The 12,497-nt window shown below is 48.7% G+C and overlaps 1 protein-coding gene across 7 annotated transcripts in view; it reads left to right on the top strand.

Annotated features, from left to right (window-relative positions):
• The window catches only part of LOC129824037 (E3 ubiquitin-protein ligase RNF220-like), a 184,150-nt gene that overhangs the window by 121,103 nt on the left and 50,550 nt on the right, over positions 1 to 12,497 (top strand). For all 7 annotated transcript variants that reach the window (XM_055883310.1, XM_055883312.1, XM_055883311.1 and 4 more), the window contains exon 3: positions 10,516 to 10,645. In XM_055883310.1, coding sequence (XP_055739285.1) covers positions 10,516 to 10,645 — 130 coding nt within the window. The remainder of the gene's footprint in view (positions 1 to 10,515; positions 10,646 to 12,497) is intronic.

The raw sequence follows: 12,497 nt of genomic DNA, 5'->3' as shown, positions 1-12,497 counted from the left end.
ATCCCTCTTCCATCCACTACTACCCAGGCCTTCTCTCTTCCCTACCAGCAGTAATGGCCCCTTTCCCCTGGGGAGAACTGAAGGAGGTGAGGGGGTGCTGTGGATGTGCAGTGGTGGCGGCCACTGTCTCTGTGTTCAATTCCCTCCCTCCCGCCCTCCTTCCCTCCCTTCCTCCTTCTCTCCCTCCCCCCAACAGCAGCCGGGGGCCGTGGGGGGCTGGGGGGGGGGTTTTGAGTGGAGAAGCAGGCAGGCTGGCAGATCTAACCCAGCAGTATCACCCTCATTTCCTGGGTCAGCGCCTGGGTAATGGTCTATTAATTTGCTCCATTCTCCCTTGTGAGGCAAAACTCAATCTCCCAGTCCCCAGCACACTGCTATACCGTCGACAAGGTGATTGATTGAATAAACAGCTGTCACTAACGTGAGCGCCCTGCCACCGCCACCACCAGCCACTCTCCCCTCTTACCCCCCATACACTGCCCCCGTCAACCCCATAGGCCCCCACTAGCACACACACACACACACATACACACAAACGCACACAAAACACACATCGTCCCTCCACTGCTTCAAAAGAGGTGTTAAAACGTCAGTAAATCACTTAGCTAATGATTTATTACATTGTTGTGATTTGTTGACTAGAAATCAGCCTACATGATGACATTGTTTTGATCTTTGTACAGCTTGTAACAAGTATTTTCAATCTCACATACTGTAAGTGTAAGCGCACACTGTTAGCATTTGAATCACATTTTGACAGATGTATAAAATCACTTTTCCTGAACACATCCAACTTGACTAAAACAGGCCGCACAACAGACACTTTCCTCTTTTGCCTCTTCATTCTGCTCACGGAGAGGAGATTGCCTTTGCTTTTTTTAAGGTGACAACGGGGCTGGGTTGGAATGAGCAGTGTGATCAGTTTTGAGCAGGGCGTGGAACACTGGTATTTAAAAACACAATGCATCACTGTCAGAGCCCGAGCAGACGAGCAGCCCCCTGTGTGCTGGCTAGAGATCTCCTCCTCTCCTCCTCTTCCTCCTCGCCTCCCCGCCTCGCTCATCATACCGGCAGGCGCGGGGTGCCAAACTGAAGATGACCCCGTTCCATTTCATCAAATGTCCTCTGAATGAACAGCCAAACTCCGTCTCCCATCCTTCTCCCAGACCCTCCCACCCCCTCACTGCAATCAGCCCAGTAACTGTCCAGCCTGCTTAAATCACCAGTTAGAATAAACCAAATCACCACACACACAGGCACACACACACATACACACACCGGTGCACACACACTCCCCTTACCGGCCCCATTGCCTTAATTGGCCTCGTTTTGACTTTAAAGCCCATATTTTCCATCATGAAGATGACTTCAGGGGAATCACCTTGCGTTGATTTAGGTTTAGTGGGGAACCCAAAATGAAGGGTGACAGGATTGGTGGATTTATTTTATTGTGCATGTGAGGCAGTGTCATTTTGTAGAGGGGGATGAGAGGGGGATGAGCGGGGGATGAGAGGGGGATGAGAGAGGGGGATGAGCGGGGGATGAGCGGGGGATGAGCGGGGGATGAGAGAGGGATGAGAGGGGGATGAGCGGGGGATGAGAGAGGGATGAGCGGGGGATGAGCGGGGGATGAGATGTGGATGAGCGGGGGATGAGCGGGGGATGAGCGGGGGATGAGAGAGGAATGAGAGGGGGATGAGCGGGGGATGAGAGGGGGATGAGCGGGGGATGAGCGGGGGATGAGAGGGGGATGAGCGGGGGATGAGAGGGGGATGAGCGGGGGATGAGAGGGGGATGAGCGGGGGATGAGATGTGGATGAGCAGCGGTGTTACAGCCTCAGGCTAGGCAAGGAGGAGAGGAAAGAAGGGGGAATGTCTAAAGGAAAGAAAAAAAGGGCCCTTCGAATCAAATCAAATTCCCCTTATCGCACATTGTTTGAAGATTTTATCAGGCAGGGTAATGCGGTTACACATTGAGTTTCAGCTGAGAGATTTCATTGTTTACTGATGTTGGCGGTTTTAGGGGGTGAGGCAATTGGAGGGATAGGAGGGTGCCTGGCGTAAACACTTGATGCATGTCGGGAAACTCATTTACGGCTCCCTGGCATGAAAAACAAGAGGAAAATGCAACTAGGTGGACAAGGAGAACAGACTTCTTCAAGGGCACCCAGACAGGCTCCATATGTAGGCACTTTGTAATTCCATTTACCAAACTGTTTGTGTGTGGCGGCTCCCCTCGGCTCCCCTCGGCTCCCCTCGGCTCCCCTCGGCTCCCCTCAGCTCCCCTCGGCTCCCCCCGGCTCCCCTCGGCTCCCCTCAGCAAACTCATAAAGTCACACCTTGCCGTTCATTCTCTAGTCTTATTGTGCCTTGGTGTGCATTTTACATGTTATTCATTAGCTGATTGTCGTATGAGCCAATTCAATGCATTCTCATACACATGCTGTACAGGCTCACATATAAGGTATAGGATGCCATGAGTAGGGCACAAATAAGGTATAGGATGCCATGAGTAGGGCACTATATAAGGTATAGGATGCCATGAGTAGTGCACTGTAATAAGGTATAGGGTGCTATTTCGAACCCATAGACCTATAGACCTATGCAGAAAATACAACTCCACTCAAGATAATATAGGCCTAAAGATCCTGCTTCTCAGGTTTCTCTTTAAAAGACAAATGATCATCTCCTTCTGCCAAAGACAAGTTCAGGGGCCTCCATTAATCTGGAAGTGAAAGTGACAGATCCTAGCGCTATACAGTTAAATGAAGTCAGCACATAATTGATGCTAATTGATCCTGTGTAAGTGCTGCTCGGCTGGCAGAATGGAAAGAGGAATGGAGAGAGGGATGGAGGGAGGAAATAAATGAATGAAAAAAAGGTATTATGTCAGAGATTTTCATTGTTCTATTAGGTCTTGTGAGATACTTGGTGGTGGGCTATAAAAACATACACGGTGACCGTGAGAAATTGTTCCTTTGTTCTCGACGTGATGTACTATTGTCTTTGTGATTTCAGTCAAACATTTAGAGAACCTTTGGAAGTCATCTATTTGGTCCCCTCTCTGTTTAAATCTGACCTAACAGATTATAATTAAATGTACTGTATATATTACCTGCATAATCATTTAGAGCATGTTGACACACACACACACACACACACACACACACACACACACACACACACACACACACACACACACACACACACACACACACACACACACACACACACACACACACACACACACACACACACACACACACACACACACACACTCCCAGGCTGCATAAAAGCTGAGTTAAAGGACCTAGTAGTAAAGATGTGGTGCAGTGTGGGTAGGCAGCAGGCAGGTAGGCAGGCGCCTGTGAAGTCAGCGGTGTGTTCCGTTGCGGAGGCAGCTTTACTGGTGGCAGCTGTGCAGGGTCATAGACTCCCAGGTGAGCGTTCTACACAACACTACACAACGAGAGCCCCCGCCTGCCTGCCAGTCTCCACTTAGAGCACCGCTACAATGTTAACACATTTGGATTTCAAAAGGCGCTCCAGTCCTCCCCGAGAGCCTGTTAGTAAAATGTCTTTGTTCTCTGGCCAGTACATTACACATTAGGGAGCTAGCAGTGCTGAGCAAACAGCAGACTGCATGGGGCTCTGTAGGAGGAGAACTGACCACAGCAGGGCTGCCTGTGTACACACACAAGCTCGCGCGCGCACACATGCACACACACACCATGGTTACACACTCACAATTACTAAAATCCTCTCCATAAAAGCTATTTTAACCAAAAATTGAGATAGCGCACACTATTGCTAATATTATTGTTTAATACTACAATTTTGTAAAGTATATTTTTCCACAAAAGCCAGTGAGACAGAATCTACTGTATGTATCTATATATGTTTTTATATTTTACAGATACGTAAAGCGTATAGGTTCTTTGTGCATTTGGAAACAGTTAAATGAAAGAGGCCCATGCTATTTGAGTTCCGTTGTGAAACGCTGTGAAAGGGCAAACGAGTTAGTAGACAGTCAACTCACAGGCCTGTGCTACCAGAGTTGTGCCAGTGGCCCTCTGTAAATTGTAGCAGCTAGCTGCAGCCTTCATTCAGCATAGTCTGCTTCTCTTCTTTGAAGGGTGGGTTGTAAAACAACATGTAAGAAGTGTCGGGGTGAGCTCCAGAGCTGTTATACATCGCCACGTACCAACCCAGCCTCATCCGGCCCACTCAGCTAAATTCACCCCCCTCACATCCACCAATAGCCATAGCCATGCAGCATGATAGGGACTGTGCAGCCGTTTGGCAGCTCTGATAAGACCGGCAGGCAGCGGAGCATGACACAACAGGACGCAACACCCCCATTCTCAATCTCTTCCTCTTCTCTCATGCTCTCTCTTTCTCTATCCATCTCTCTCTCTCTCTCTCTCTCTCTCTCTTTCTCTATCCATCTCTCTCTCTCTCTCTCTCTCTCTCTCTCTTTCTCTATCCATCTCTCTCTCTCTCTCTCTCTCTTTCATTATCCATCTCTCTCTCTCTCTCTCTTTCATTATCCATCTCTCTCTCTCTCGCTCTCTGTCTTTCTCTCTTTCTCTATCATCTCTCTCTCTCTATCTCCATCCATCCATCCATCCATCCATCCATCCATCTCTCTCTCTCTCTCTCTCTTTCATTATCCATCTCTCTCTCTCTCTCTCTCTCTCTCTCTCTCTCTCTCTCGCTCTCTATGTCTTTCTCTCTTTCTCTATGATCTCTCTCTCTATCTCCATCCATCCATCCATCTCTCTCTCTCTCTCTCTCTCTCTCTCTCTCTCTCTCTCTCTCTCTCTCTCTCTCTCTCTCTCTCTCTCTCTCTCTCTCTCTCTCTCTCTCTCCCTCTCTCCATCAGGCTGCAGTCTTGCTCTCATGCTCTCATTTCGCCATCTGTCGTCTAATCGGCTGTCTCAATTTCTCATAACACCTCTTATCATTGATTTTAAGGAAAGGGGTTAAGTGATGGGAATACTTTAGATAATTACAGTTTGCCTGGCTGGCATGTTGTGGTGGAGGAGGGAGTCAGGTGATTGTGCATGAGTATGTCCCAAATGGCACCCTATTCCCCATTTAGGGCACTACTTTTAACCAGGGCCCATAGGATTTGGTTCAAAAGAAGTGCTCTACATAGGGAATATGGTGCCATTTGGAATGCAGACACTGTGTGGCATTATAGGGAATATGGTGCCATTTGGAATGCAGACACTGTGTGGCATTAGTCGTGTCTTGGAGACGAGTGGAGAGGACTCGGGCTGGTTAAGTGGAGTGGCCTGATAAAGGTAAACGGTGGCAGAGATTAAAAGGAGAGATTGGGGGCCAGGCAGTGAGGCAGGGTGGGATGGGAGGAGAAGATGAGATGATCCATCTTGGCGCATTAGAAGAGATCAGGCCAGCACTCAATCAGAACCGTTAGGCCACAGCGAGCGGAGGCAGCATCCTCTTCCTTCCTTCCCCTGGTCGTGTGGCATTTTGGTGAGGAATCTCAGTACTAAAAAGTTCTGTCAGGCCTATTTCCTTGTTATTGCCCCCCTCCTCCCTCCTTACCCTCTTCCTCCCTCATTCCCTCTCTCCCTGCCTGCCTCAGCGTCCCCTTCGCTCCCACAGATTAAACGGAGGAGTCACCCCCCCTTTCAAAGCTAAGGGGTCCGGCGGAGGGGGGCATCCCGCATTAATCATCTTTAACGCGCTGACAAGTGCCGCGTGCAAAACCCCCTCCTTCCCCAGGATTTATCTCTCTGTCGACCAATTCCCATCACTCACTGCCCTGAGGGAAAGAGAGAGACAGAGAGAGGAAGAGGGGGGTTGAGAATGAGAGAGGCTGAGAGAAAGGGATAGAGAGAGAACTAGGAACTGACAAGAGGACGATGGGTAGAGCGATGGGGATAAAGTGAGAGAGAGAAAGGGAGAGAAAGCAGAGGGGAAAGGGTCAATGAGGCATCCACAGTACAGCATCAGAGGAGAACAAGAGAGAGACCAATAGACAGAAAGGGGGGAGCAGATTCAGTACCCAGATGTGGCTGTTTAGAGAGGGAGGGACCACTAGGTCCACCTGCCTCTGCCTCTGTCTCTGTCTATCTGGGATTGCTCCCTCTCTGTTTCACTGTTCCTCGTGGCCCATGATTAATCACAGGCTGTCTGCCTTTAGTCAATCCTCTCTGGGGAGGACGTGGACACTAGGCTGGGGGGCTGCAGCCACACACACAGCCACACATAATGGGCCTGTCTATAGGAAACACATTAGGCCCCCAACACACACAGTGGGCACTGGGCCCTTATTGATGATGCCCGTGACAGATCAGGAAAACTTTGAACATGTGACATCATAGGTGAGATTGAAAGATTACCACAGGGGGATAAGAGATGGTCTGTTGTCAGGGCTGAGATTGGACAGAGAAATATGTTATTTGGAAATTACACAAACATTTGGAACTCACAGCAAATGTCTTTTGCAAGTTCAAACAATGTGTCAAAAATAGACAAACATTAACCAAGCAACAGACAATACATGCAACTATCTTCTTGAAATGCTCGCTTTAACACCCACCCACACAAACATAGAGGGAGAGAGAGACAGACAGAGAGAGAGACAGAGAGAAACCATGGAAACTATGTGTTTGATGTATTTGATACCTTTTCACCTATTCCGCTCCAGCCACTACCACGAGCCCGTCCTCCCCAATTAAGGTTCCAACAACCTCCTGTGCCCTAAATCCTGGAGCATCTGCCCCATCATGCTGTAGGTAGACTCTGTGGGATGAAATAACTAACATAGTTCAGTCATACATCTGTTGTAATTATCACTAAACAAATAAGCTTTAAGCTAATGGGACCTAAAATCTTTCATACATGTTTTCTTACTTGTAAAATGCACTACAAATCTGTCAATATAATTCATTCAGTTATTTTGAACGTCCCGAAATGTGCAGAACTTATACAATTGACAAATTCAGACTTTTCCCAGCGTGTTAAAATGGTAGTTAGTGCTGTGAGGCTTGGGCCCTGCAGTCTGTCATGTCCAGTGTCACAGCCCTGCCTGCCTGCTGCCTACATGCCCTCAGGGAGCCCTGTCTCTGTCACTGTCTACCCACACCACACTACGGCTGCAGAGATCAAACAGCTCTCTCCTCTCTGAGCTAAGGTTACGTATCTCAGGTTAGGTGGTGTTTGTGTTTGTGTGCGTGTGTGTGTGTGTGTGTGTGTGTGTGTGTGTGTGTGTGTGTGTGTGTGTGTGTGTGTGTGTGTGTGTGTGTGTGTGTGTGTGTGTGTGTGTGTGTGTGTGTGTGTGTGTGTGTGTGTGTGTGTGTGTGTGTGTGTGTGTGTGTGTGTGAGAGAGAGTATGTTGGGGTGTGACAGGTGACACGGAGGTGGTTAAGGGGCCGACAGGTCCTCGCTGCAGTGATCAGGACTCCATTACTAAACCCATTGATTGTGTAGGGATGAATTAACGGGTCTGAGTCGAGAGGCAATGGGCCACACAACCACACACACTTCCATTGTCCTCAGACAGACAGGGAGTCTAGATCACCACGTAGTCTGTCTACCTCTTCCCACACAAACAGCACCAGAATAACGGCTGTTCTCCTCTGGTACACACACAACTCTATTTGTATTTGCAGCATATTTAACTTTCTGTTTAAAAAAATCCAGACATTAAAAACCTACACTGTCTGACAAAATTACCATTGATGTAACATTGTAGCATTGTCACTTGCACAATTGTCACAGAACTGAGAGCCTACAGTCAAACAAAAAAGTGAGATTATTTACAAAATGCACATTTAAAACAGTATATGAAGCCTATCTCCCCAAAAAACTCTAAATCAACCATGGACAATAAAGTCCAGTGACGTCTGTGTTTTCTCGATGCAATTGCCTACAGAATTGAAAGCACTTTATCAGCAACAGAATGGGATTGGATATTTCTTTGTTTACTGTTGTGGACCGTGATTGCTTTGGCATGACTCAAATTATCTTGTCAGGGCAATAAAGCTGACCACTGCTTAGTGGAGAGAAGTGAGAGGTAGCGGAGACATGTGGCAAAGAGGAGAGAGACAGGTACAAAGACTGCAGGAGATGAAAGGAGAAAAAGAGAGAAAAATAGAGACAAAGGAAGAGGGGAATGGATAGAAACAGAGGAAGAGAAGAAAGAAAGAGAAAAAAGGGAGAGAAAGAATGGAAAGAACTAGATGAAGGACGAGCACAGCGAGGGGAAATGAAAAGGTAGTGGCAGAAAATGAGAAATACATGTGCAGGGATGCAGCGGGCGGGAGAGGGAGGGAGCTGAGAGAAACACAGACACGCAGAATTGTAATCGATTACCTATTTTTCAAAGTCACTTAAAGTGTCCAGAGTGTGGGGCTGTTAAGTAGTAGTGCTGGGGAATAGGAGTTGAGTATGCGCCGGCACGCTTGACTGGGAGACAGGCGGGGAGGAAGGGGGTTAGGCTGAGAGACACCGAGTGTGTGTGTGTGTGTGTGTGTGTGTGTGTGTGTGTGTGTGTGTGTGTGTGTGTGTGTGTGTGTGTGTGTGTGTGTGTGTGTGTGTGTGTGTGTGTGTGTGTGTGTGTGTGTGTGTGTGTGTGTGTGTGTGTGTTCAACAGTAGGGATGCATGCTAACATTGTCCCTGCTAGCTCCTTACTGATGAGTCTGTACTCTTGCAGGAAATAGTTGTGACAGGCCAATATCTGGGCAGGGATATGGGCCCCTGGAGGGCCCCTGGCTGCAGTATGCTGCTCTGCTCTGTGTTTATGTGTGTGTTGTGTTGGAGGGAGGTGAGACTGATCCATCACCAGCTCAAACAGGGTAGCAGCACATCACGTCACTAGACAAATACAACACTGCCCTCTGGGCAGTGTCAAGGACACAGACATTCTGGGCTTAAGGATTTATACTGAGCACAGAGCAGACTATAGACGTTATAGCCCAGTTCTGCTGCCCTGTTCGTAGGTTACCTCCCAGGTAATAGCCCTGTCCAACTGCATTTGTACACAATGGACGAGACGCTTGTTGAGGACAGCTTTTGGAGCCATTATCAGGAAGGGTCCTCAGAGTCAAGCACACAAACAGGCAGGACCAAGAAAAGCTGCCTGTTTGTGTGTGTGTGTTTGTGTTGTACCTTAGAAATGTTATTTGTCTGACTGTAGCACCTATTTTATTTTGGCACAATGCTGTTACCTCAAAACCCCAAACCGTTTAGCTGTCTTCCACTCAGTAAAACCCTGATGTCACTTCGTTCAGACTTAGCGTCATGGGGGCAGATAAGGATAAGAGTGTCCCACTGGCTGTGTGTTCCTGATTTCAGGGCAGACAGACAGAGAGGGCAGGGGGGACAGGGGACAGTGTATGTCGCCCGCCACCCACCCTCCTGCCTGCCTATACCTACACTGTTGTCGCCCTGACACCTCGCCCCAACAGGATATCCTGTGTCAGGGTAGGCCCATTGTTCCTGGTCTAAGAATAGACCCGTCTGATTGGCCGACACGGGATCCAAAACAGCAAAGACTGAATGTGTGTCCCAAATGGCACCCTATTTCCTATATAGTGGACTACTTCTGACCAGGGTCCTGGGTCCAGAATATTGCACTATATAAGGAATAGGGTACCATTTGGGAATCAGAAAGACAGCAGCAGAGAGCGAGGAGGAAGTCCACTTCATCCAGAGACCGAGGAGACTGAGGAGATATTTTTACTAGGAACAAGCATTGACGCTTTTAGCCCAGACGTCTCCTCTATACCTAGATTAGACACACACACACACTCGGAACTCATAATACACTCCTGTTTACACACACACACACACACACACACACACACACACACACACACACACACACACACACACACACACACACACACACACACACACACACACACACACACACACACACACACACACACACACACACACACACACACACACACACACACACACTGTCACACAAAGACAATGAACTGGCACATTACATCATTTAGTCTACTGTATGTCCTTCAAGCCCTTATTAGACTTCTCTGGGTTTTAAACATGTGTGCATGAGTACAGTATGCCTTTGCTGTAATATGGTTGAAATGACGTAGAGCCAGAATGTGATCCATGGAGTGTGGCTGGGTTCAATCAGTCGCTCACTCTGTTAGTGTTAATGAGGTAACTGGAGACATGCGTTAGGGCCCAGCGATTCTCAGTCCAAGAAAGTGAAATCTGAGGCACTTAATCCTGCTGCCCCATCCATCCCTCTCTACCGCATGCCTGAGGGACACGGCCCTGTGGACAGATCTCATCCTAGCTTCCCTTGATGTCTCTCTTTCTCTCCATCTTTCCTTCCTCCTCTCTATGTCTGTCTTTCCCCATCTCTCTCTCTCTCTCTCTCTCTCTCTCTCTCTCTCTCTCTCTCTCTCTCTCTCTCTCTCTCTCTCTCTCTCTCTCTCTCTCTCTCTCTCTCTCTCTCTCTCTCTCTCTCTCTCCCTCCCTCCCTCCCTCCCTCCCTCCAGGTAAGAAGAAGGTGTCTCTGTATGACAGCCAGACGCCCATCTGTCCTATCTGCCAGGTGTTGCTGCGTCCAGGAGAGCTGCAGGACCACATGGAGCAGGAGATGGAGCGCCTCACCCACATGCACCTCAGGTCAGACCCCTGCCATGTTACACCACACCGAGGGGGTACAGCTGTACTCCTGGACCCCTAGATTACAACACTAGGGACATCCCCTCACTCCCTGTCCACTCCTCTCTAATCCACAGTTCACCATCACAGCCATGGCATCAGAGTGATACCTGCACCTCTGGGGCCATTACACGCTGTAGGGATAGAACTGAATCACTCACTCAACTAGGTTTTCACATCTGCATCATTTGTAATGGCAGGAAGGGGCCACGTAGACCACAGTTCTTCCATGTCTCTACTGAGGGTACACTCTTAGAAAAAAGGTGCTGTATAATGGTTCTTTGGTTGTCCCCATAGGAGAACCCTTTGAAGAACCCCTTTCCGCAGAGGGTTCTACATGGAACCCAAAAAGGTTATCCTATGGGGACAGTGGAAGAACCCCTTTTGAAACCATTTTCTCTAAGAGGTTACACTAGTACTCTTTAGTCCTCAGCTTTGGATAAGCTTTTGGAGAGACAAGAGTCCCTCTCCAGCCCCTGGTATTCCCCCTAATACTGCAGTGATACCTGGGCTTTTGGAGAGACAAGAGCCCCTCTCCAGCCCCTGGTATTCCCCCTAATACTGCAGTGATACCTGGGCTTTTGGAGAGACAAGAGCCCCTCTCCAGCCCCTGGTATTCCCCCTAATACTGCGGTGATACCTGGGCTTTTGGATAGACAGGAAGGAGGGCTTTTGAAGGACTTGGTTAGCCAGGAAAACAAATCAACTGCAGAAAGCCCTGACAGATGTTCATTCATCTCCTGGTCTTTGACAGAGCTTGTCCATGGTAAGTATGGGAGTAGATAAGAGAGATCTGGAGGTAGACTTACAGTATCAATGCCATTCTTACTGACTGTGGAGGCTTCAGCTAGAGAATGCAGAGAGATTGCGGTTCACTTCAATAGTCACCCTGTTCTGCGTCCAAAATGGCACCCTATTTACTATATAGTGCACTAATGTACTTTTTACCAATGCCCTACTTTTGACTAAGGCTCATTAGGGCTCTGGTTAGTGCACTATATAGGGAATAGGGTGCCATGTGAGATGCAGCTCCAGGTTTACAGTGGGATAAATCAAACCATTAACCCTTCAGCTGGGAGGCTGCCATTTGAACTTCATATTTCACCTTGATCCCGTGACCGAGCGCTCCTTACTCACCCACCACCTATTAACCCACCCAAGGCAAGAGCTAGGATCCTCACTCCTTCACTCCTCATGGAAACCAAAGCTTGTTGACTTAGCTTGTTGCATGCCCTCCTCCGCTAGCTATCTGAATGAATAATTCCCGTCACCTGCAGCAGTACATGTGTAACGCATAGCACTAGTGGCATGTTCCCCACTGTGCTCTCGGTGTGTGTGTGTGTGTGTGTGTGTGTGTGTGTGTGTGTGTGTGTGTGTGTGTGTGTGTGTGTGTGTGTGTGTGTGTGTGTGTGTGTGTGTGTGTGTGTGTGTGTGTGTGTGTGTGTGTGTGTGTGTGTGGGGCGTGTAACAGTGAGAGGGGCGTGTAACAGCGAGAGGGGCGTGTAACAGTGAGAGGGGCGTGTAATAGTGAGAGGGGCGTGTAACAGTGAGAGGGTAGAGAGGAGACGGAGGAGGGGTATGTGCCTCTCCGCTCTCTTCTCCAGACTGAGTGTTATCCATCATGCAGCAGTGAGGAGTTATCATTTAATAATTAATAAAGGGCAGCGGGCCACCCTCTCCTCCAACCCCTCTTCTGCGGACACGGACACGGACACGGACACGGACACGGACACGGACACGGACACGGACACGGACACGGACACGGACACGGACACGGACACGGACACGGACACGGACACGGACACGGACACGG

The sequence above is a fragment of the Salvelinus fontinalis genome, chromosome 26, assembly GCF_029448725.1.
Source record: "Salvelinus fontinalis isolate EN_2023a chromosome 26, ASM2944872v1, whole genome shotgun sequence".
Classification (NCBI taxonomy): domain Eukaryota; kingdom Metazoa; phylum Chordata; class Actinopteri; order Salmoniformes; family Salmonidae; genus Salvelinus; species Salvelinus fontinalis.
Note: the sequence above shows the minus strand (reverse complement) of the source record. Positions and strands in the feature narration are given on the sequence as shown.